Source organism: Micromys minutus, assembly GCF_963924665.1.
Source record: "Micromys minutus genome assembly, chromosome: 23".
NCBI classification, from domain to species: domain Eukaryota; kingdom Metazoa; phylum Chordata; class Mammalia; order Rodentia; family Muridae; genus Micromys; species Micromys minutus.
Genome location: NC_137958.1, coordinates 40,858,103 through 40,883,334, shown reverse-complemented (window position 1 = coordinate 40,883,334; position 25,232 = coordinate 40,858,103). Strand labels below are relative to the sequence as shown.

The 25,232-nt window shown below is 38.6% G+C and overlaps 1 protein-coding gene across 1 annotated transcript in view; it reads left to right on the top strand.

The window, feature by feature from the left end:
* The window catches only part of TFEC (transcription factor EC), a gene marked incomplete at both ends in the record, with an annotated part of 128,504 nt that overhangs the window by 41,755 nt on the left and 61,517 nt on the right, over nucleotides 1-25,232 (top strand). The window contains one exon of the mRNA XM_080936516.1: nucleotides 1,000-1,218. Within this exon, the coding sequence (XP_080792642.1) occupies nucleotides 1,000-1,218 (219 nt within the window). The remainder of the gene's footprint in view (nucleotides 1-999; nucleotides 1,219-25,232) is intronic.

Genomic DNA, 25,232 nt, shown 5'->3' with positions numbered 1-25,232 from the left:
GTGAAAATATTCAAGTTTTGGCAACAAGAATACATCTATTTCTAATCAATTCTCTCCCACATTGTAGCTATCTCTTTCTCAATGTAAGGACATTTTATTTTTTATTTCCAGAAAATATGAACAATTAGCTTTAAAACGAGCCCAAATACGTCATGCACCTTTATAATTTTGAGGTGTGCTCAGCAGTGTGCTACTGAATTAATGAGATTTTTAATGGAATTTAGAAATAGGAGAATCATGTTGACCCAGATATTGACTCTGATTCGTTTCTCTCACCCCACTCCTGAATAAGCTTCACATTCGGCTTGATGACCGCGACTGCTTTAAAAAAGTGTTTAGTTTTTAGCTTCCAGTACTCCCTGCGGATTATGTGTAACGACAGGCCATTGTAGATTACTTATTCTACCACCCCAAACTGAGTTTAACATTTCTATAGGCACAAACTCTTAGCAAATCACCCATGAACTCAAATTTGTCTGCTTTAACCCTAAAATTGGCCTTCTGTTCAACATATCCTGTTCAGAATTAAAGGGTACTAGCCAAAGGCCGCCAATTCATTACTGATGTGGAAGCCTGCCTACTTCACACTGCCTCTCTTTGCTTCAGCATTCGATCATAGTCAAGGATGCTGTGTCTCTCGAAGCCAACACAACCTATTTGATTGTCTCCTCATCAAGTATATACGATGCATCTCTTCCAACGTTTATGCTGTGTTGCATGGTTTTGAAGCTAAGGATGTCCTCCCACAGCTCTATTCTAGGAAAAAAAATACCATTCTGCCGACTCTCTGTGGTTACCTGTGGGATTACACTTCTTCCATTGTGCTAAAATGCCGTTTTCACTTCTCCTTCCGTATACTACGTGAACTGATGGTTCAGACATCTAAAAGCTGACTGTGTCTGATATGCTCGCCCCATTTTTACCCCTGGAAGTGAACGTTACTAGGTTTCACTCCCACCTTTGTCCCTTCTCTGTTGTACCCGTTCTCGTTCTCTTTAGGCTGCCAGCTTTGTGCCTGCAGCAGAGAGGGGAGCGATTTTTAGGTCAGTGCATTGTGAGTCGGAGGGGTATCTCTTTTCCTTTATTTTGGGAGCTGCCTCATCTTATAGCGTCTTGTTAGAGTCACCAGCAGCCAAACTGACTGAACGTAGGCCAGTGTGCACAGGAGCACGCATCTTAGTTTCAGAGATTCCACTCACAGGACAGATACATCGCAAAGTAAGACTCCCGACATCCGGGCTTTTTAAATCTCTATCTGCTTTGTGTTCAAAATAGACAATGAAGCACGATTTCTCACACGCTTAGCAAGGACGAGACTCCAAAGCAAAAGGATCTCTTATGAACGCACCGTTGCTTGGTAGGTCTTTCATAGGCTTGCCCTATCGAAGTCACCACGAACAGTCAGTTTTCTTTGTTTAGAATGGAAGTTCTTCTAGCAGTCTAATTTTCCAATATTCTAATTTTATAACCTCTAAAGTTTGTTTCGTAAACCACCGGATTTTATATCCCATGCAAAGGAAAGCTCCTGGAACTCCTCCATACATGGGTTCTACTCGCTTGATACCAGAATGAATATTACAATTAACGTCTCGTTTCTATTCTAAAATACTTAATATTCTTTCTCTCACCTTTTAAAATATCTTCTTTTGTTTTTCTCTTTTTGCCTTCTTGGCATCGTTAGCTGTGCCCTACTTCCTCATTAGTTGGGAAATAGCAAAATGAAAGAATAAATCACAGGTGATAGAATAAATGTGTTCTATTAAAAGATAAAGTCACTCATATATCAGCCAATGCAGTTAGTATATTTAATAATGTTAGTATAGGTGCACCCATCGATATACTACACATAATAATGGTAGTATCGACACATTTGCACATTGGCAAACTATTTAATTTTGTAGGTTTGATGCATCCTATTGGCGAGGACAGGAGAGAGTGCCTGGGGACAGATGCATTAGATAGTGAATAACTGAGCATTAGCTTTCCTTTGATCAAAACTTCAATCAAATACAAATGAAATCCCCTTAGTCTTTCCTCAGCTATAGAAGTGTGTGTTTTTGTTTTCTATCTTAACTCCGTTCCAATAATAGGAAAGTGTAAGTCTTTCAATCCTCTGCACGTTCCATGCCATGTGGAAAATGTGCGAATCTTTGGTTTACTCATAGATTAAACCTAAGTGTGAGTTAGAGAGCTGGGGATGTGGAATGGAGAGGGAAAGACAGTTTTCAGCAGTCAGGACGATCCCAGTGCTGTGGGCTCTGACTACCTACTTGCCTTTTCCAGCTTCTATGTCTTTGACTCAGGAACTCAAAGAAGACATGGCACCTGCGCAAGCTTGTCTGTGATAGTTTTAAAAACCTGTTCTAGTTTTGACAACATTGTGCATGTGTGGATGTCGCTGTAATCATCTCCCATTTATCTTTTCCTCATTCCCAATGACGCATACTCTCCTAAACAAGCTCCCTTCCTACCTCTTTTTTGGTGAAGAGTTTATGCAAATGGTCATGATTTGTATTGTGAGAAGGTAATATAGATTAAAAAGGAGCATATAAAATTTAGTCAGTACTCTTTATTTTTTTTTTTTAGAGATTTATTTATTTTATTTATATGAGTACACTGTAGCTGTTTTTTAGAAACACCAGTAGAGGGCATTGTATCCCATTACAGATGGTTATGTGGTTGCTGGGAATTGAACTCAGGACCTCTTGAAGAGCAGGCAGTGCTCTTAACCACTGAGCCATCTCTCCAGGCCTCGTCAGTGCTCTTAACCACTGAGAAATCTCTTCAGTTCCATTCTGGGTCTTTTTTATTTTATTTTATTATTATTATTATTATTATTATTTTGCTCGTCATATTTTTTTTACTGAAAATTCTCTGCATTCATATTTTGGATGTTATTCCTTCCTCCAGTTCCATCTGCCCTCCCCCTCCCATTGCCTCCATGAGGGTTTATTGGGCACATATGGAGTGTATCCCCAGGTGAGGTAGTCTCTGGATGATCTTTAATCCAATCCCTGCTCCTCTGGGTCATTGTTGTACTCCTCTAAAATATACACATGTGTAGAATTCTTAATTATAGCTTGATCTTCAGTTGTTGCTACTGTCACTTTCAAGGGTTTGGCTCTCTGCTTCCTCCTTACTTCTGCTACTGTCTTCTAATCTTTTCCTCTTATCTCTCATTTTTAGTTACTGTAAAGAATGAAAATAAAAGCTTGTGGTTCATTTGATGGCCTAAGTTTGTTCATTCTATGACAATATGGAAGAGTAAAGTAATTCTTTAGGACAAGTGAGATTGTGATAGCCACTGTGTCTAGAAAATCAAGTTCTGTCTGTCTTAGCATGTGCTGGAGTTGCATGTTAATTATTTTTCTGAAGCAGGTGGAAACATTGAAGACTTTGAATAGAAAATGATGAACAGAAATGGTGACTATCACCTGTACAAATTCATCAATAGTTGCTCATTATTCTCTACATTCTATGTTCTACTCTGATGTGCTAAATCATAATTGGAGATGAGTGTCTGTGATCCTATGTCCCTTAGTGAGCACACACATGTACACACACACAGACACACATGCACACGCACTTGTAAACAAACACACACTTAAAACAAATTTTGAAGTTGTTGTGACAACATATTGCATCCTATTTTGTCTGACAGGGAATAATTTTTCAGTTGCAAAGGACTGTAGATACTTGTCATTTTCTTAATCTCTAGGGAGCCGAAGTGTCAATCAAAATAGATAGCATCTCATTTAGAACACCTTAATATTGTAAAGAAAAATATACACTTTTATTTGTTTTACAAGTACCATGTTGTCAGTTCTTCGTCTACCATACTCAGAATAAATGGCAGACTACATACAATATTTTTTAATTGATTACTTTTGCATATAACACTTCTTTTTAAAAGATATTAAGTTTATCTTCTCTTCACGAAGGTCATAATAACTTCAAAATTGAAATGCCTTTGGAAGAAAAAATACTTTAATTCTTATCAGTCATTTATTCCTTAGTGAATAAGGTATGCAATGAATTTGAGTATTTTCTAAAAATGATTTTGGATAGCAGGCAAAATGGAGAGCTAATAAGGGACCATGGCTCCTGTCTGAAAACAGGAAAAAGTACACAGAGATCGATTATTTAGGACCAATTATGTCTATTTCAAAAATTTTAGTTGGACTTGGTCTTTGTTTAATACTCTAGTGCATGTTACAATTAAATATAAGCTCTAGAGAAATCTTAACATCCTTAGTATTATATAAAACTAATTTATATTTATGCCATAAGGGTTTCTAGGGGACAGAAAACTTCAGAAAGTCATTTGCTTATTTTGAGTGGGTTTTTTCTTTCTGCTATTGATGGAACAACGGTGTGTGTATACACGTTTGCTGAAACAGACAAGTCACCAATGGACTGATCTTTCTAAATTTCATGGACATCAATGAAAAGCATTTAGAAGTGAAATCACCCCAGTTCTAAAATTCTACAGTAATGTACCAGCATGGAACATGTGTGCAGTATCATTTCTGTAAAAGCATTTCTAGTCAAGAACATCATCAGTTTGAGAAAGAAAATTTTAGTGCAGTTTTAAAGATATTTTTAAGGGTTTACAATATTTGACTGACTAGTATTCATAGTTTACTCACACAGGATCTAAGATCAGACTTTTGATTTACTGTTTATCTTATACAGGTAACATTTGGTCATAATATATATAAAAAGGGGATTTTAATTTTCTAACTTCTGCTCTTCTCCAAAGTCCCCATGAAATCAAACTTTAGGATGATAATTTTGCCAGTGATCTTATGTATGATATTAATCTCTCTAGATATAGAATATATTTACTAGTAAATGAACCAAACAGTTCTATTACATTATAATTTTTGTTTTCTTTCCTGTGGTCATATTGATTTTAGATTTTGTGTTAGGAGATTCATCATCATTTTCTTTTCCTTAACTTTTTAGTAGATTTTTAACTCCTTTCAGTGCTTTATATTGCAGTTTTTCAATAAAATAATTATTCCATTAACTAGTAAATATGAATGACTAGTATACACACACACACACACACACACACACACACACACACACTAGAAATCTTATGGGCTTAACCATATTTCATGAGCAAAATAAAGTGTCATTAAAAGGACATTTTTTCCCCCAAAACGTGGATGCCTCAGTTCTTCTTAGAGGGTAGAATGAAGCACTCATGGGAGAAAATTCAGGGACAAATAGAGGAGCAGGGATTGAAGAAAAGATCATCCAGAGACTGCCTCACATGGGGATCCACCCCATATGCAGCCACCAAACCCAAGTACTATTGCTGATGCCAAGGAGTGCTTACTGGCAGGAGCCAGATATGGATGCCTCCTCAGAGGCTCTGCCAGAGTCATACAGATACCGTTGAGGATGCTTGCAGCTAACCATTGAACTGAACACGGGGTCCACAATGAAGGAGCTGAAGAGGTTTGCAACCCCAAGGGAAGAACAATGTTATCAATCAACCAAACCCTCCAGAATTCCCATGGACTAAAACGTCAATGAATGAGCACACATGGAGAGACCCATGGCTCCAGTTGCATATGTAGCAGAGGATAGCATTGTCTGGCATGAATGGGAGAAGAGGCCTTTGGTCCAGTGAAGGATTGTTTTCCCAGTGTAGGGGAATGCCAAGGTGCTGAGGTGAAGAGGGTGGTTGAGAGAGGGAGCACCTTCATGGTAACAAATGGAGGGGGAGGGAGGATGGGGAAATGAGTAGGGGGAAAGTGAATAACATTGGAAATGAATACACAGATAATATCTAATAAAAAAAGAACACACACAGAAGGAAGTTTTTTCCCAAGGACCACTGACTTTTGAGAGTTCAGTGAAGTAATCTGAAGTAACAAGAAATATATTTTTTTCTATTACACCCTTCACAATAGCTACAGAATATAAAATATTTTGGGGTAACTTTAACCAAACATATGAAATATCTATTTGACAGTAATTTCAAGTCTCTCAAAACAGAAATCAAAGATCTCAGAAAATAGAGACATCTCCCATGTTTATTGATTGGCAGACTTTACATAGTAAAAATGGCCATCCTCCCCCAAGCAATCTACGAATTCAACACAATCCCCATCAAAATAAAAAAAAACAAAAAAAGTTCTTCAAAGACATAGAAGAGCAATTCTCAAATTCATCTGATAAAGCAAAATACCCAGAATATCAAAAGCAAATCTTAACAATAAAAGGACTTCTGGAGAAATCAACATCTGTGTTCTCAAGCTGTATTTCAGAGCAATAGTGATAAAACTGCATGAGTTTGGTACAGAGAAGGACAGGTTGACCAATGGAAGAGAACTAAAGACTCAGAAACAAAGCTGCACATTTATGGACACTTGATCCTTGACAAAAAAAGACAAAAACTATGCAATGGAAAAAGAAAACATCTCAAATAAATTGTGCTGGTCTAACTGGCAGTCTGTATGTAGAAAACTGAAAATAGGTCCATATTTGTCAACTTACACAAAGCTCAAGTCCTAGTGGATCAAGGACCTCAACATAAAACCAGATATACTGAGTGTAATAGAAAAGAAAATGGGAGAGAGCCTTAAATTCATTGACACTGAATGTCTAACATATTATACTTTTAGTAAAAATACTTTCAAAATCCATTTACAAAATTTGCTAGCTGCAACCAGAAACTTCTCTATGTAATTTATTAATATTCTCACCTTATACAGGATCTCTTTCTCCTCTTTGCCTTCATGGCCACTGAAAACCTACACACTTTCTTTTCTTTCATTTCTCACCTCAATATTCTCTGTCTTTCCAAAGGCCAGGTATAAAAAAATAATCTCATCCTAGCATCAATTCTACTTTGGCTTTATACATTTTCTTACTTTATTTTTATTCCCTCACTGAAACCATAAAATTTATTCTTTAAAACTAACTGGGTCAGAGTGGTTGGAAGAGGAAAACAATTGGTCATTGTATACATATAGCCCCATATATAGCAAACTATTACGGACTATCATGAATAAAATACGATCTTTAGCTTTTCTTCTCGGTGATAGAATTATGTCTAAAATATGTGTATCCTTTTATTTCAACAGATTGTGTACTAATGACCCAATTGAAATGTGTGGAGAGCATTAGAACAAATGTGCTGTCAGGCTAAAGTTTCATATGACACGGGCACATGTACAAAGCCATTTCATAACACATTCTGGTAGATAGGAAATAAAATAAGTAAATATCATTAGATACATATGAAAATGGCAAAAATATATTTAAAAAAAAACCTAACAGGGCTCTTTGATAGTTTTTTATTAAGTCAATACAGCTTAAATATATGGTTCAACAATTTACCACTTGAGTTCAACCTTATTTCCAAGCAAATAACCATAGTCAAGTATTAATAATTGTGCCATATTGGAAGCAACAAATTATCCTTTCATTGATGATCACAAGTTATAAAAATGTGGTATGTGGTAATCAGGATATGTCTAATACTGTTAGGGGTGAGCTTCCTCTCCTCGCATGGGTATCAATTTGGGTGTGTCACTGGTTGGCTCATCCACCAAGTTCTGTTCCATCTTTTCCCCCTGCACATCTTGTATGCAGGAGAAATTGTGGACCTAAGGTTTTATGGTCATGTTCCTATCCCATTCCCTCCACTGGGAGTCTCTCCTAGTTAGAGAGGACAAGTTCAGGCTCCACATTCCCCATTGCTAGGGGTCTTAGCTGGGGTCACCGTCATAAATTCCTGGGTATTTCCATTGTCCTAGGTTTCTAACTGTTTCAGAGTTGCCTCACCCCCAATCCGGTTGTGTCTCCCTTTATCAGTCTTCAACCTCATCTGCCCTGGTACCATCCCAACCCTCCCCCACCCAGTTTCCTTCCTCTTTCTCCTCCCTTGTCTGATCTATTTCTGCTTCTCAGAGAGATTCAAGCAACTCCTACTTGGACCCTCCTGTTCCTTAGCTTCTTTGGGTATTAAATTTATACTATTTCTACCCCCCTCTCTGTTTTTCCTTTACATCCATACCAGTCTCTTCAAATTCATGGAATTTTAATTATTGCTACACATGTTTATATAAATACAGCCAATTGAATCTGTTTAATTTATATGTGCATCTGTTAAGGGCTGAGTGGGATTCTGTAAACTTATCAGGAGGCTCATCCCTAGAGAACATTGCTTTTTTTTTTTTTTCTTTGCTGCCATTAACTGCCTGCCTTTGTTCATCTAGGGTAGGGTCTTATGAGATTTCTCTCATCTACACCGGCATGTCATTGTGCAGGTCTTGTTTAGGCAGCCACAGTTTTGAAATTTTATGCATGCAGGTTCTCTATGGTATAGGAGACAATATAAATAATAAGTATTGCACTTCTTTTGATACAGAGGCAAAAGTTGACTATGGAGTTGCTTTAATTCATTCTGTCTGCTATGTGAAAAGACTTATTTTGAGGAATCACAGTAGCTGGGTTAATGTGGCCCAAGTCTGCCCCTCTGCAGGGCAGGGCTGCTTGGGGGGGTGGGTAAACAGGGAGTTTGACTGCACTTACCCCACACCACTGAAGGGCCAGCAGATTCTAGGCTATAGAGAAGCCCCAAGGCACTGCTCTGGGAGATTGGAATGTGCAGTCAGAAATGTGGGAGAGCCAGAGGTGGCTTGGGGGTCCCAGGGCCTGTGAAGAAGCTGTGGCCCAGGGGGTTCTCAAACTCTTGGACATCAGAGAACAGAGTGGGGGCCTGCAGCTGCTGACAACATTTATCCTGGTGTGTGTGTGTGGGCGGTTCGGGGAGGGAGGTTCTAGCTTGTCCCAGCAGGGTGATTGTCCTTATCTTGACAGAGGGCTTAGTGATGGTTGTAACTGGGAGCACAGAGAGACCTATGTGAGATTAAGCTCTGACTGTAGGCAAAGGCCTTCTTCAGTTTCTCATGGTAGATCTTGGTGAAAAGAGACACTCTGTGGTTCTGAACGGCCAAAGGCCTTCCAGGAAGTTCTGCCTCTTTGGGTTTCCATGGTTTCCTAATATACGGAGCTGGGACTAAGCTTTTAAGCACATGAGCCTTTGGAGAGCATTTGAGACTCGAGACAGTATCACCCTGTAAATTAACGAACACCAGCTTGTTTTCTGTTAGACAGAGGTTTTTGTTAGAATCAAGGTCAGGAGTCCAGAAAGGAAGAGGACCCTGCTTGTACTTCAATTTTAGTAATCAGAGAAAAGGGACGAAACGGAAGAGGACACCTGAATGCCCAATTTGATAGAAGAATGTCTTACTGTGGTACCCTGTAAACACATGAAGAGGAAGGCAGTGAAGCCTGTTAACCTGTACAATTAGTGTTCACTGAAACAAATGGAAGAAGACATTAAAGGCTTATTAAGCACATGCTGTTGATATGGAAAATAGGTTGGGACTGAAAAATTATTGCCACTAGTAATATGGATAAGTGTAGTTGAGGTGTTCTGGTCAGTAGTTTTTAAGAGCTTGACTAGAATGGATTTAAGAGAGAACATAAAATGTGAAATCACAGGCCATGAGCCCAAACTTTTCTGGAGCTTCCAAATGCAGACAAAGAAATAGAAGTGCTACCGTGGTCATTCCTTTGTGGACTGTCGAAGAATACCAGTATCGCAACAGAATTGTGACGTCATTCCTTTGTGGATGGTCGAAGAATGCCAGTATCGCAACAGAACTGTGATGTCATGCATCGTTTGTAACCCAAATACTACAAAAATTTTTATTACTGTATGCTTTACAGGAAAAGTATATCACATTCTCTTACAGAAACTGTCTGCCTTTTGTTTTGAAAATTAGACTAGTTTTCTAGCTCCTGGAGAGTCATTTGTGATTCCAGATGAAAGCTCATAATTTAGCTCCTGACATCAGTAAAGTCTGATTGAGAGAAAGAAAGAATTAAAGAAAGAAAGGTGATAACTTATTTGAGAGTCGGCTTTGCAGGTCAAGAGGAAAGTGATATATATATCTCAATTTTATATTTGTCTAATCTACTTGGGGAGATCAATTATTCCTGGTCAAGGTTTAAGTTATGAAGTTTTGAGAGCAAATTGGGAAGTAAGAAAAGTTGCATTATGTAAAATTCAGGAAATAGTCTTAAAGCAAAAACTCAAATGATAACCATTCAAAGACAGTGTAATTCCTAACTGAAAAGTGGGCAGGGCCAGTGTTCTGAGGAAACTGACTTGAAAAGCAGACTGTGTTGCAATGACCGTGGGGTCTTAGTCCACTGGCTAATAACCACATACTGCCAGTGTAAATTCTGGGGAAGAATGTTTATTATGGGGCAATAACGGCTCCAGTGAGAGAATTTTTGCTCTAGCCACACCACTGTGGACTAGTTTTGCTGGAATGCTGTGTCTCAAATTAGTGGCATTTTTCTGATAAAGAAAGGAAGTCGCCTTCACTTGAAACTGCTGTGTCATTTCTTCTTCCTTAACCGAAATTCCAACCAGAGTTCAGGAAATGCCCTAATGGGTGACTTCTCTTTTCTCCTTCCTCAACTAAGTGGATTCCAAGCTGTTCAAACCATTCATTCCTCATGAACAGACCCCTGACTTTTGTGCTTGTGTTGTGGGATGAGGGACTGTAATTTGGAGTTGTTTGGAGCCGTGATGACACAGCTAGAATTCAATCAGTGCTGGTAGGTAACCAAACCGGAAGGTTAATTTTCTGTGCTTTAAACCAATATGAGGACGAGTTCAATCCATACTGGTTTTGTGTGGATAATATGTATGGCTCGCTTGTAATTTTGGTTTTATCTTGCATGATACCCATGTATCAGGATCTTAGAACAGCCAGCCTATGATTTGCTGTGATGTGGCTGAGATAGAACTGGAATGAGATTCCTCTCTTGTTTTAATCAAGATGCAGAAATCACTGTTTTAGTTCATGAGAACCTGGGGGATTTCTTCTTCCAGTTTATCATTTTCAGATATTTATTAAATTGGAATATAATTTAACATTGTATTGTACCATATGCTAATTTATGAGTAAAGGTTAATTTCTATTTACATTATAATTTGGTCTGTTTTGTTGGCTTTTAAAGACAAGAATATATAAGTTTTGTTCTTAGCAGATAATAATACCAAACAGGATTTTGGCATGTGTTTTTTTCTTCAGAGGGTAGGCTATGCTATTGTTTTCATACATATATAGAGATAATTATCTTGTTTAGGAGATTTCAAGTATACTAAACCAGTAACTTTTAGAGTAATAATTTTAAATTGAAAATTGGTCCTAACAGTTAGGGTAAGTGCTATTTTTCTATACGTGTACAACTATATATAAGTGTTATGTATGTATACGTACATATATGTTTGTCTATGGTTACTTCATATAATCAATACTATCTCATTTCATTGGCAATAGACATTTTGAGAACAATAATGAACCTCAGGTAATATTTAATTTCGCTTGAGTAATTCATTGGTAATTTATTTGCTAGAAGCCTCATTTCGTGATAAAGAGATTTCAGTGCACTTGACAATCTTTCCCTGTTCAAAGGCTATGTCAACAAAGCAAGCTAAAACAGAACAGAGAGTTCAGCAAGATCATGAGCGAAGGGTGCTTCACCAGAATCTTACCTGAAACTGACTGTGGCTAGACACTTTCAAGTAAATCACCTTCGAATGAAATCTTTTTCATGTTTGCTGGAAGTAACGTAGATCGGTCAAACTTGAAGTTTACACTTGAGTATTTAAAGAAACTTTTAAAGCTATGAACTCAGTGGAATACATATCTTCACATTGTTTTTTTCCTGTAGTTTTTGTTCCTTTGTCCTCTTTGCTTTCTCTGTGAAGTAGTGGAATAGTGCAGTGGATGGGCAGAATTTACCGAACTGAAACTTGGGATTGATGTCAAAAGCAAAATAACTTTCTTAGAAGATAATTCGACTTAATGTCTTAGACATGAGCATTTAGATTCTAACTAGACAAGATACTTTGCAAGACGTTTGTATAGGATGCCAAACTAAAGCAAATTCATGTTTCAGGAATTGTAGTGATTTGTAATGGAAGTTAAAAAAGTCATTTCTTAAGAACATATGATTGACAGTTGACAGCATCCAACCACTGGACTGATGTCAGAGACCCCTGTGGTAGAATTAGGGAAAGGCTGGAAGAAGCTGAGGAGGAGAAAGACCTCATAGGAAGGCAGTTTTAACTAACCCAGACCCCTGAGATGTCTTGACACTGAGCCACCAACTAGGCAACATACAGGAGCTGGTCCACGACATATATGCAGCAGAGGACTAACTGGCTTAACCCTGGAGACTTAAGACCCCAGGGAGTGGGAAGGCCTGTCAGTGTGGTGGCATCCTATTGGAGACAGAGGAGAGGAAGGATGGATGAGGAACTGTGGAAAGGCGGACCGGAAGAAAAGCAATGACTGGACTGTAAAAGTGAAAATGATGATGGTGATGATGTTGATGGTGTTGGTAATGATGATGGTGATGATGATAAAGCAGTGACTTGAATAGTCAGGAAGGCAAAAGGAAAGTGGAAACTGAAAGAACAAAGTGTCCTTCCACAGTAGTCCAAATGCAGGGATGAAAGCTGCTTCAAACAGCCACGTGGCTAAGGATGGGATACCTGTGCAAACCCTGTAAGTCAGTCCATCATCCTTTGTGTACGACTAAAACTATCTCACATCAGCTCGCCATGGCAGATGTCTCCGGGAGATCAACTCTTACAGTTAAAAACAATCAAGACAACACCAGAATAAGACAACACCAGAATTCTGTCTGGTTTTGGCAGACACAGAAAAGGGCCAGGTTTACAAACAAATTGTGTTTGTCACCCTGATGTTGATAGGAACATGTGCCTAGCAACAAGTAAAGCTACTGTAGATAGCAAAGCCTACCATTACTCAGGCTTTTTGTGTAGGACCTAGTATGACCTAGCAGAAGAGTTCCAGACATTACTCAGTAGGATGACAGAGGGACCCAAACCACAAAAGCAGTGGAGACAGGGCAATAGTGTAGGAGAGAACAGAGTGCCACAGTCAACAGTGAGCATGCTACAAAGTGTTCCTTCGACAGTTGCCAGTTTCAAATCCGGGACTCTGAAGATGGGCTGCAGGTATTTGGAGATGTCTCAGCGCTTGACTGCCCTCCCCTCCCCCAACTTGGGCGAGCCAGTGATAGTTGTGATTCTGTGAAACTGGATTCTTTGGAGACATCGAAAGCCCTGACCATTTCAAACTAAAGCAAGAACGATCCAAGAGTGGAGATGATTTGTATTATAAATTAAGAAAATAGGGAAAAGCAAGTACTGGAAAGGTGAAAGACCGTCTTGCAACTTCCTCAAGAAACCAGTGCTAGTGAAGGCGTGCAGGGGCACGTGGGCTCCAGAGGTGAGAAGATCTCAGGTCCCAGGTCAACACCGGAGAAGAGTGAGTCCCTGTCCACAGGTTAAAAAGGAAGCTCAGAAAGACCTTGCTATTGATTGTTTTTTTTTTTTTTCTTTTGAATCGCTCCTAGAGAAAACAGCAGATTGAGCCCCGTAACCCCAAAGACCCATTAGACTGTACTTTTCTTCCTCGTTTCTCTTTTTATGTTTAAAACAAGAGGTGAGAATTTAATGCCAAAGTTAGAAGTAGGGTAATGAAAAGCATTCGAGGTGCTAGAGGAGGACTTCTGATAGGACCCCATGATCTCTCATTCAATGCTGAGTTACCTCGAAGGGTTTTTGAGATCATCACTTGTGTTTATTAAAACATTCTTCAGTTTGCCTAACAAAGACACTATGTTTATGTCCTACCTACTTCCACTGGACCAGACACATCTTCCCTGCCTTTGACTCCCTTATATATTTCTTTCTTACACAAACATGCTTCTGATGCTTAGAAGACATGTAGATAAATATTTGGCTCTCATAGTATTTAGACCCAAATAAGAAGGTGAGCCTGGACTTTCTACATTATTCTGTACTGAGCATTTTTACACAAAGGCCAGATTAGGGCCTGGGATGCTGACCATGTATGTGTATGGCCAGGTGGTAGTATACACTGCTTCTCTTCCCTTAGAGGCTCTGCAGATTTGAACACATTCAACACACTAGACCATGACTTGTCTGCCAAAATGGTGGCAGGCAGCATTTTAACTCCAAGATTTTAAACTTTGTATCTAGATTTCTCCTTAACAATTAGTGAATGGGCATCTGACTCTTGGATATCCTCTCAGATACTTCTTTCCAATTTGAAAAAAAAAAAAAAACACTTTCCCTCCTCTACAATTATAATTTGCATTTTTCTGGCAAAGGATGGTTTGTCCTTTCAAAACTGCACATACCATTATACATTTTTGGTTTTTTTCTACCAAGCTCATACAAACCTTTTACCTTTTCCTCACTATTCTCAAAATTTATAGCACCAGTGTCTTTCTTTCCCCTCCCTTCATCTTTCTTCTTTTTTAACTGAAAATAACCATTGCTTATGAGGTTTTTGAGAACTTCTTGCCAAACTTCCCTATGAAATGTTTAGGAAGGTTAGAACATAGATCTCCTCTTCAGCTGAGTAGAGAGAAACTAATCAATGGGCCAACACAATGTGTTCAACAATGTCACCATGTTTTGAAGAAGTTGGAGACCACGCCAGTTAAACCAAGCTAAGAATGGTGGTGGTATCTGCCAAGGAGCAATTCATGTATTCCCATGATTGAATGATGGAGAAATGATGTATTAAAAAGAAGATGAACTTTCTGTGAGTACAGGGGTGTGAGAGCACTGAAAGATGAAGGCTGAAGGGCACCTTGAAATATAATTACCTATTCTCTAGATAGATTAAATGATAGAAGAAAAATATTTGGAGCAAAAATTTAGCATGTGGTAAACAGGATACACTGTTTCCTTTAGAACTTGAGCCATTGTGAGAAATAGCAAGAAGGAAGAGGCAGACCTATGAAAGCTCTCTTTATCTTAATTACTTGGAGGAACTCGACCATAGAAGGAGCTTGATTTGATACATCAGCATCAGTATTTGCATAAACTCCCTGGCTCTAGTCATCTAGAAAGATTAGAAGGTAAGAGACTGGAATGGTTAGCTGTGTCTTTTTGTTTATAGAATGTTCCTAAGCCTGCTTTAAACCATTTGTCGTCCCAGAGCTGAGACGGAGAAGTAGACACATTTTCTCATCTCTAACAAGATGTTTTATCCAACTGACATCTGTTTGCCAAAACTAGCTCTTTCAAATTAACTCTCACTGGGCATATTGACTACTCAAGTTTAGGCTCTTTGCCCAAGCAGTATACAGTCAACACCAAGTAAACTCAATAGTATTTCTGTAGATACTTTGTCTCATATTGTTTTGGTTTGAGTAAGTTTTATTTTGTTTTCATTTGATGCCATACCTGTCTTTTGCTTGTATATTATAGTTTCTTTTTTTAAACAACTTTATTTTACAAAACAAAGATAAATGTACAGATTTTGAACATTTTTTGCTTAAAATTATACTTTTTTGTCAGTACTGTTTTTTTCAGACATTAAAATAATTTTTACATAAAACCATGTGAATATATATTTTTTTAGTCAGTACTTGATTTTTTTCAAGGGCTTGACAGTATGCATTGAAAACCTAATAGTTACAATAAGCGTAAAGTACATGCAAAAGAAAACGCAACATGGAAACAGTCAAAGTCTTCTTGTTTGTAAATATATGTATTTTTTTTTTGTTTTCTTTATTTCTTGGACTTCCTACAGTCTGTGAGTTGTTTCTGGGGGAGTGCAAGCCTCTGGGGTTAGCATCCCACTATCAGTGACTGCATATTATGTCTGTTCTTTTGTGACTGGGTTATCTCACTCAGGATGATATTCTCTAGATGCAGCCATTTTCTTAAAAATTTGGTTAAGTCATTGTTTCTGGTGGCTGAGTAGTATTCCATTGTGTATATGTACCACAATTTTTGTATCAATTCATCTTCTGAAGGACATCTGGGTTCCTTCCAGCTTCTGGCTATTATAAATAGAGCCGCTATGAACATTGTGGTGCATATATCTTTGTTGTGTATTAAAGTGTCTCTGGGGTATATGCCCAGAAGTGAAATAGCTGGGTCTTCAGGTAGTACTATGTCCAATTTTCTGAGGTATCGCCAGACAGATTTCCAGAGTGGTTGTATTAGCTTGCAACCTCACCAACAGTGGAGAAGTGTTCCTCTTTCTCCGCAGCCTCTCCAGCATCTGCTGTCATCTGAGTTTTGGATCTTGGCCAATCTGACTGGTGTGAGGTGGAATCTCAGGGTTGTTTTGATTTGCATTTCCCTGATGGCTAAGGATGTCGAGCACTTCCTCAGATGTTTCTCGGCCATTCGGTGTTCCTCAACTGAAAACGTTTTGTTTAGTTCTGTACCCCATTTTTTAATAGGGTTATTTGATTCTCTGGTGTCTAGCTTTTTGAGTTCCTTGTACACCTTGGATATTAGGCCTCTATCTGATGTGGCATTGGTAAAGATCTTTTCCCATTCTGTTGGTTGCCGTTTTGTTTTCTTGACGATGTCTTTAGTCTTACAGAAACTTTGCAATCTCATTAAGTTCCATTTGTTAATCTTTGACCTTAGAGCTTGAGCTGTGTTTTTATGGGTGTGTGTGTTCCTTGTGTTTTTTCCCCTTTCAAAAATTCTGCAATTGTTTTTATATGTTAGCTTGTTTTCTAAAGAAAGAGAGAAAGAAAGAACATTGAATTTGATAAGCGGGTATAAGGAAAGGTGGGTATAAAGAAAGGTATAAGGTAAGATTGTGGAGGAGTTAAGGAGGGGAAACCATGATCAGAATATAGTGAATGCATTTTTTAAAAGCTAGGCTTATTGATATCTCTGGGCCATATTTTGCAAATATGCGTATTGTGGGTAATCAGAAAGCACATTGCTGAGAATGTGAGCAACCCCCACCTCACGAGAGAGGATTGCTGCTGCTAAGCAGTGACATCTCCCAGGGCAGGAAGAGTCATTTCTGTGTTGACTGACATCAGCTCTCAAGCAAGTGGTTGGAACCAACACATGATTTCTCTGATTTCAGTGGTTTCTCTATTGCCTGGTGTGCAGCTGGTGGAACACACAGGAAGACAGGAAGTTAAACGCGCAGTTTTAGTGTGTTACTCATTTTCCATGTGACTTCAAATAAGTCTCCTTCTGTTTGTGTAGACTATAAGAATGAATGCCTGGTGTGGAGAGTGAAGGTCAGGGCCCTGGTATGAGGATAAGTGATATGGAGTCTGTTGGGGATTAAAGTTCATTCTAGTACCTAAGAATAGCTATGGATCCGTAAGAGGTCGAACTTGGGTTGGACAAAGAGATCTGTGAGACAGGATATCTACCTCTGGGCATGGAAGAAGGTACTTTTTCTGCCTCCTTATGAAGTCTCAGTTCCACATTTCTGACAGGTTTTCATCTGAGAATGAGCTACTGCCTCACATTTAAGCCCCTCACTGTCTACTAGGAAAACCGTTCTCCTCTTAGACAACTCTGATTTGGGGTAGAACTTTCAGAGCACAGAGAAGGAGAGAATGAGGTAGCCATACACACTTTGGGAAGGAACTGTCAGCTTGCTTTTCCTCCATAAGATATTACACATTCCTCTGTTCTCCAAAGTGGATTGCCAATTCATTTACATTCTGCTGGTTCTACGCACACATCTCAGTCCCAGTAAACACAGCCAATGGGATGTACGACCGTGTAAAGATGAAACAAATCATCCCGACAAGAAAAATCATAGTCACAACTATCCACAGTTTTCTAATTAAAGGGACACTATGTAAAAATTAGGAGGTACATTGATATTAACTCTTTTAGTGGGAAAACCAAGAGAGGGGTGGAGTACTTACCACTCTTTCCCAAGTATAAGTCCTCTTTGATGAATTTTAACACATGCTTTAATCAGCTGTATTTGGTGACATCTTTCTCCCTCTTCCCCACCTTTTCTTCCCTTCCTTCCTGTCTTCTCTTCTCATCTTGTTTCCTTTTCTCCCTTCCCTCTCTTCTCAGCTACCTTTTCTCAGTCCTCATCTTTCTCACGGCTGCTGTCTTCTTAGGTGACAATACGAAGCCTTGATTGTGTATTAATTATGTGCTTTTTATATACTAAAGGCTCCCCCAGCTCTGTCACATTCTAATCTGACAACACTCTAGAGGCAACTGGTGCTATTACTCTTTCTCTAAAGAGAAAACGATGATTTTGAAGACTAGTTGACTTTCTCACGATGAATAATGGGTGAGCAATGTACTGGGACTGGAATGGATCTGGGTCTACACAGTACTTAAACTCTTCATTTGTTGGAGACAAGCCCTCGTCATCATAGCAGGAGAGGGGAAACAGTTCAGTGTATGGGGGAAAGACCCATCAGAATCAATGCTATCCTAACGGTGTTTCCAAGTCTCACCCAAGGATAACGAGGCCTCTAACTGTATCCAATTTGCAAAAATAGCTGATGCAGAGGTAACAAGGGACAGGAAAAGATGTCTGCATGTCATGAAAGAAAGGGGCAAAGTGAAGAGACTCATTAATGTCGAAGCAGTAGATGGATAACCGGGGACAAATATCAAGTAGATTTGCTTCAGTTTGGGCAGAGAAAGGTCATTGATTATTTTTGGTTAAACTGGTTCACAGAGGCCAGGTCTCCACTAAAAAAAGGGAATTAATTGCTTCCATTTCCCACTAATTGCCTCAACATTTCCCTTTGCTTTGTCATTGGAGATTTGGTCAGAGAGGAGAAAAGTCAAAAGTCAGAGTTTGATGGAATCTACATAAAAAGGGAATCTGAGGAGACCAAATTATGGCATTTGGTGTAATAATGATAATGATATTTAGCATTTTCCCTGGGAGTGCTGTGGATTTTTAGAGCCCTTTTCAATCTTTAATCAGACCATAGGGCACATTTAAAAGAGTTCACTGTTTTTATTTCCATCTAGAGGATAAGGCATCACAGAGAGATAGATTGACCCAGGGCAAGTCTCCTGAGATGTTAATCCCATACATTAGATCATACCCTCCGATGTTGAGTTTTAGCTTGAAGCCCAGGCTCTTCCCAGGACTCAGTTCATTCTTGCTCCTTCAGCCTTCAGGATTTTTGCACACTGCTGTTTGAGATTACTGTCTCTTGCGAGGATTGAAAAAATCACCCATGAAACAGCATGGAATTATTTTGGCACTGTAAACATTAGTTTTCTGCCTGTTCATGTTAGGGTTATTATCATGTGACAAGACCTTGTACCTTTCTTTTATTTCTGAATAAGTTAGTCTTTACAAAGCTTTACAGTGACAAGTCCCTTGAAACCTGTGGGTTTTAGCTGGTAAACATTTATTGTTTTAGAGGCTAATGTGGCAATTTAGAAAGCACAGTAACAGTATTCTGCACATGCTAGGTGGGTGTTAGGTCATTCTGGCTTCTGTGGTTCATGGGCAGTTCCTTCCGAGTGAGATCTGCCTCTTGAGAAAGTTCCAAGCCTGCAACAACAACTCTTTCTTTGCTGGGTTACCAGAAATGCAAGTCATTGTCAAGTGTATTATGCATTTTCAGAAACTTTTATTAGAAGGAAAATAGGCTTTAAAGCAAAAGGGTTAGGTTTCCAAACTGCCTCTGTCATAATCAGCTTTTTGATTCCAGGGATGTTATATTCTTTATGAAATTCTGCAACTTCACTTTTAAACCTGATCTATCTACTAGGAGTTTTATGGCTGTTAAATGAGAAGCCAATACACTGCTTATCAATTAAGGCCTGTGCCGACTAGCTATCTTGCAATTGTGCTTATTAGTGCAATTACTGGATATTGGCAATGTATTGAACGATTAACTATTGATGGGACTGCATTTAAATGGCATTATGTTTTATGCAGGCCACTACTTAAAAAATACTTTATTTGAACAGGAGATTTTCAATATTACAGTACACTTGAGCTGGATCATCTTCAATATTGGAAATGATTTTTCAAAATAAAGTGATTTTGATCGGATCCTGCTTGGGAATTATTTGGGAATTATGTTGCATCATTTTCACCGTGCCATTAAGTGTACCTGTATACCCAGAGGAAACATCTGGTCAAAATCTCTATGGTCTGTCATTCAATGTGGAGTCAGGCTGGCTGCATTGATTCTAAAACTTGCAATCTATCACAGCTTTGTAAGCACTGGGATGTGTTTCCACACTGGCCTTTGTCAATGAGCAATTCAATCACTTATGTTCACCTGTTTGCAAATGTAGTAAGTTCACATTTTCAAGGTTAACCCTCTTTTGAAAAGATCTTACTCATATTGAGTGTAAACCAGAACTGTGGATAGTAACATCACTTTCCCCACATGCTCTACAGGATTCTCCTAGGTGGTTTGTTTAATCTAATAAAATATGGCTACCATGTGCCTTTGTTTAGACCAATGTATCAATGTCCTAATTAAGAAATGTGGTCCTCTGGGCATTTTGTGGTCCTAAGTTTTCTTCTCTAGATCCTACCCCTTGTCTTCTTCTTATAGATCTCAGACTGTCCATGGGTCCTTGCTTCCCTTTGTAGATATTGTGCCTTCACTCCAATATGATGTGAGCCTCAGTTGTCAAACTAGCAGCTCACAACTTCATGAACGTTTTTATTCCTAAACAATGCAATGAAATAAAACTCTCTTCAAATATATAAACAGAACATTACCTCAGAAACAGCAGACCCTGAGACTGTATACATGGGAAACTTGGTTTGACTATTTTGATTAACTTGACTGCTCAAGTCAGTCAAAATGTAATCACCAGTTCAGGAAATGGTTTTGACAGATTTTTTTGGCCTGCAGATTGCTGATTTGGTTGGCTTGCCTGTCAGGTTGAAGTGGTCAGATTGACTGGAGACATTCTAACAGATAAATTTGACTCAGGAGTACGTGGGTGGCTGTATACCAGAATCTACTTTAAATAACTTTATATGAAATCTGCACCTATTTCCCTGGGACTAGGAAGAGAAGTTTGAAAGTGACATGCTACAGCATTTGACTTTCTAGACTGAGATGTCTCAGCAATAGTTAGAGTTGGCAGTGTATTTATAGGCTACAACACAATCACATTTTCCTGATGCACACGCAGTTCAATAATACTGAAACTTTATTCCAACTTTGGAGCATCCGAAGAAAGCCTAGTTTTTGTCGACTTTTCTGAAGGGTCGATGATAGACATATGACAGTAAATGACTTCTCAGATATTGTGTAACCTGTTTAATGAGCAGTGTTTTAGAGTAAACAGAGCTGACCTTGTTTGTAGTGACAGTCATTCTAGAAAAAATTTACGAACAAATATGAAAACAAAACACTGAATAGAAATCTTTATAAGAAGCAAGAAAATGTTGTCTGAACTTTACTATTTGAACTAGTTTTTAAAGGAAGCCATTTTAGGTATCAATTATAATGTCCCTTCAGAAACTTGATTTTGCAATGAACTTCCAAACTTGGGCAAGACAAAAATAACACTGTAAAAATGGAAAGAATGATTTATGCTTATATTATAGTCTTAAATTTTTATGGGGAAGACATAATGAGGTTATTGTCTGCTCTCAGAATATTTTTATAAAGTCTGGTTTATGTTGGGTGAGTAGCCTAATGTGTTTACATTGAGAGTCTGAAATATCCTGTTATTGTTACAAAGAATTATTTATGCACTGTTCCTTAACTCCCACCAAATTTTTACTTTTCATGTGAAAGTGTTTGTAAATGTTCTGGCTTTAGATGTTATCTTCTGTACTTAAAAAATTAACTTCAATGGTAAGTTTAGATAGAAGTTAGGAACAGAGTGTTTGCCAAGATTTTAAAATATTGACACATTTATTCAGATAGCCTAACACTCATATTTTCTCTGTTACAGTCCCTTAATCTATCACATATTTTTTAAAAATTTGTGATTGATTAAGGGAACGAAAGCTTACATTGATTTTTGCTTCCAAGTTTATAATTTTCAGCCATAATATGAGTAATTATTCTTAGCAATAAAGCCATTTACTGGAGTGAAAGAGACATTTATGTAAAATTTCGTCCTGTAAAGAATGCTATCAGGGGGCATTGAGCTACATATTTAAATATCCCATGGCCTTAACAAACGGTAACATTGTTATTCATACTTTAGTGATCATCTTGATAATGTACATCAGTTACACATTACAAACTATTCCATATTTATGTTTCAGAAAGTAACTCAGTTCTTGGGAGCTGTGGTGCATTTGGTTAGTTAATGATTTTGTCCTTTCCATGGGGTTGCAGACTCTTTCAGTTCCATCAGTCCTTTATCTCCTTCATTGGGGTCCTCATATTACCTTAAATGGTTAGCTGCAAGCATCCTCATCTGTATCAGTATGGCTCTGAGGAGGCATTCATGTCAGGTTCCTGCCAGTAAGCACTACTTGGCATCAGCAATAGTTCTTGGGTTTAGTGGCTGCATATGAGATGGATCCCCAGATGAGGCAGTCTTTGAATGATCTTTTTTCCAATACCTGATCCTCTATTTGTCCCATCATTTCCTCCCACAAGTGTTTTGTTTTCCTTTCTCAGAAAGGCTGAGGCATCCACCTTCTTGCCTTCCTTCTCTTTGAGCTTCATAATTTTTGTGAATTGTTTCTTGGTTATTCCAAGGGTTTTGAGCTAGTATCTGCTTATCGGTGAGTATATATCATGAGTGTTCTTTTGTGACTGGGTTACCTCACTCAAGATGATAGCTTCAAGTTCCATACATTTGCCTAGGAATTTCATGAAGTTGTTGTTTTAATAGCTTAGTAGTACTGTATTATGTAAATGTACCACAATTTCTGTATCCATTCCTCTGTTGAAGGACATCTGTGTTCTTTCCAGATTCTGGCTATTATCAATAAGGCTGCTATGAACATGGTTGAAAATGTGTTCTTGTTAGATGTTGGAGCTTTTTGACCTATGACTCCAGATGCATACGCAGCAGAGGATATCATTCTCTGGCATCAGTGAGAAGAGAGGCCTTTGGTCCAGTGAAGGCTTGTTTTTTCACTGTAGGGGAATGCCAAGACACTGAGGTGGGAGAGGGAGATTGGGAGAGGAGACATGGAGATAATGGGAGGGGGAGCAGGACAAGATTGGAGGATAGGGATAACCCCTGAAATGTAAATACAGAGAATATCCAAAAAAAAAAAGAATGTGATCAAAATGTATGAAAACTTTAAATAAAAATAAAAGTTTTTAGGTTAGCTGACTACTGCTCTGCCTGTGGAGTTCCTATCCCTTACAGGGCCCACAGTCCTTCCTCCTATTCTTCCATTAGAGTCACCACATTTTCCCTGTCCACTGTTTGGCTGCGGGTGTTTGCATCTGAGTCAGCTGCTGGGCGGAGCTTCTCAGAGGACAGCCATGCTAGACTCCTGTCTGCAAGCATAATGGTGTAGCATATATTTTTCACAGTCTACTTTAATAAGGGTTCCACCTTCGCCCTAGCCCACCAATCACCAGGGATAGTGGAAAAGAAAGGCTATTAGAATATGGTGGAAGTGGACCTGTTTAGAAATAGTTCTCTTGGATGATTCTAATCTTTGTTGTTCTCAGTCTAGTCCACTAGCAAACACCAAACACAAATCAGCAGGTACAGCCCAGCCCACTGAGTGAACAACACACCTGAAACAGCAAGGGCACTTCAATCTAGAAAAAAACCAAGAGGCTCACACACACACACACACACACACACACACACACACACACACACACACACACAAAGTAACTCTGGAGGATAAATTTTGAAATGTTCCCTCCTTGGCCTTAGAAATTTTTATGAAGGTGTTTGTTAACCCGAGTAGCAAAACATTCAATGATGGCTCATGGTTGGGAACAGGGAATTGGTCTGGCATGTTTTGGGGTGCTTGCTTTGTCCTATCACATACTCCTACCTTTTAACCCATTCTCTAGGCCATAGTGTAAAGATTCTCAACTCACTAGCTGGCTGGGATGGTCAGATGAGAAAAAGTAGGCAGAATAACAATAAACATATTTGATTAAATGCAAACAGTATGCACTGAGTAATGCTATTATCATTGAACTATGAATGCACTTTTTAACTTAGAAGTGAGCACCAGGATAGAGGTAAGTAGACTTGGCCTGCTTCTGCTGTAATCTATTTCTCTTCTCTTTAGGTAACTAATTGCAATATCAATAAACAATAGTAGTAACAGGTGATTCAGCCAGAGATCATAAAAGGGACTAATCAATGGCTATAAAAATTCTCTGTGAATAAATAATATGGTATAAGAATCCTATTCAAAGCAACTTCATTGCTTAGACTATAACCTTGTAACACATATTAAAATGTTTAGTTTGTATGCTAGAGAATACTCAAATATACTGAGCCTCTGAGGGAGACTAAAGTTACCAATGGTGGAAACATTAAGACATCAAGTTGTCTGTGCACTAGATCATTATTTTTGCTGTGCTCGTGGGAAGAGGCAGTATTTAATGTTAATAAACTGTCTACCAACTTGGCATTCTACTACAAGTCATAACAAAAAAAAAGTCAGAAACTTTGCAAGTATCTTGAAAAGTCTGTAAGAATAGATAAGGAGGTCCTGATTTTGAGGTTCATGAGTGCTCAGAAAGGCTCCAATGCCCTAGGCTAGACCTCATAGCTCAGCCTTCAGGGTTTTTTCTTTTAGTTGTTTGTTTGCTTTTGTTCTCTTTATTTCTGTGTATTCTCTTTTGTCTAATGAAGTCCATGCCTTCCTTGGATTCCCTACTTTCTTCCTGCTTGGCCTGGCTCTTACTCTTTTTCACATCCAGCCTTTCCTAATTAGAGTTCCATGCCTTGCCTTTTTCTTCTACTTCCCCAGCTCATCCATGGCCAGTGCATCACTCATGAAGTCACCATAGAAGACTATAACAATGTGTAATTACTGCTTCACAGGTCTTTAGCGGCAGCTGGGCCTTCTAAACCACTCGGCACTTCAACCCATCTTCGATGTCACTGGGCAAGTTTCTTATATTTGGCTTCTCTTCTCCTGCTTCAGACCTTTTTAGCTCTCTCTTCATTATGACTAGATGAATTTGCAAAGAACCATATTGAAATAATCTAGTACAATAAGAGATTCTTCACTCCCTTTCAGAAATCTGAAATGTCAGTTTCTATTTCCCAGAGAGAGAACCCTTCTGATAAAGCCTGGGCCCTTTGCTTTGGTCTAACATCTATTTTCAGCCAGTTAATTAATCAATCGATTGTCCCTTTCCCTTGGGTCTTCTGCCTGTGTTTAGTAACAGATTACCTTTGG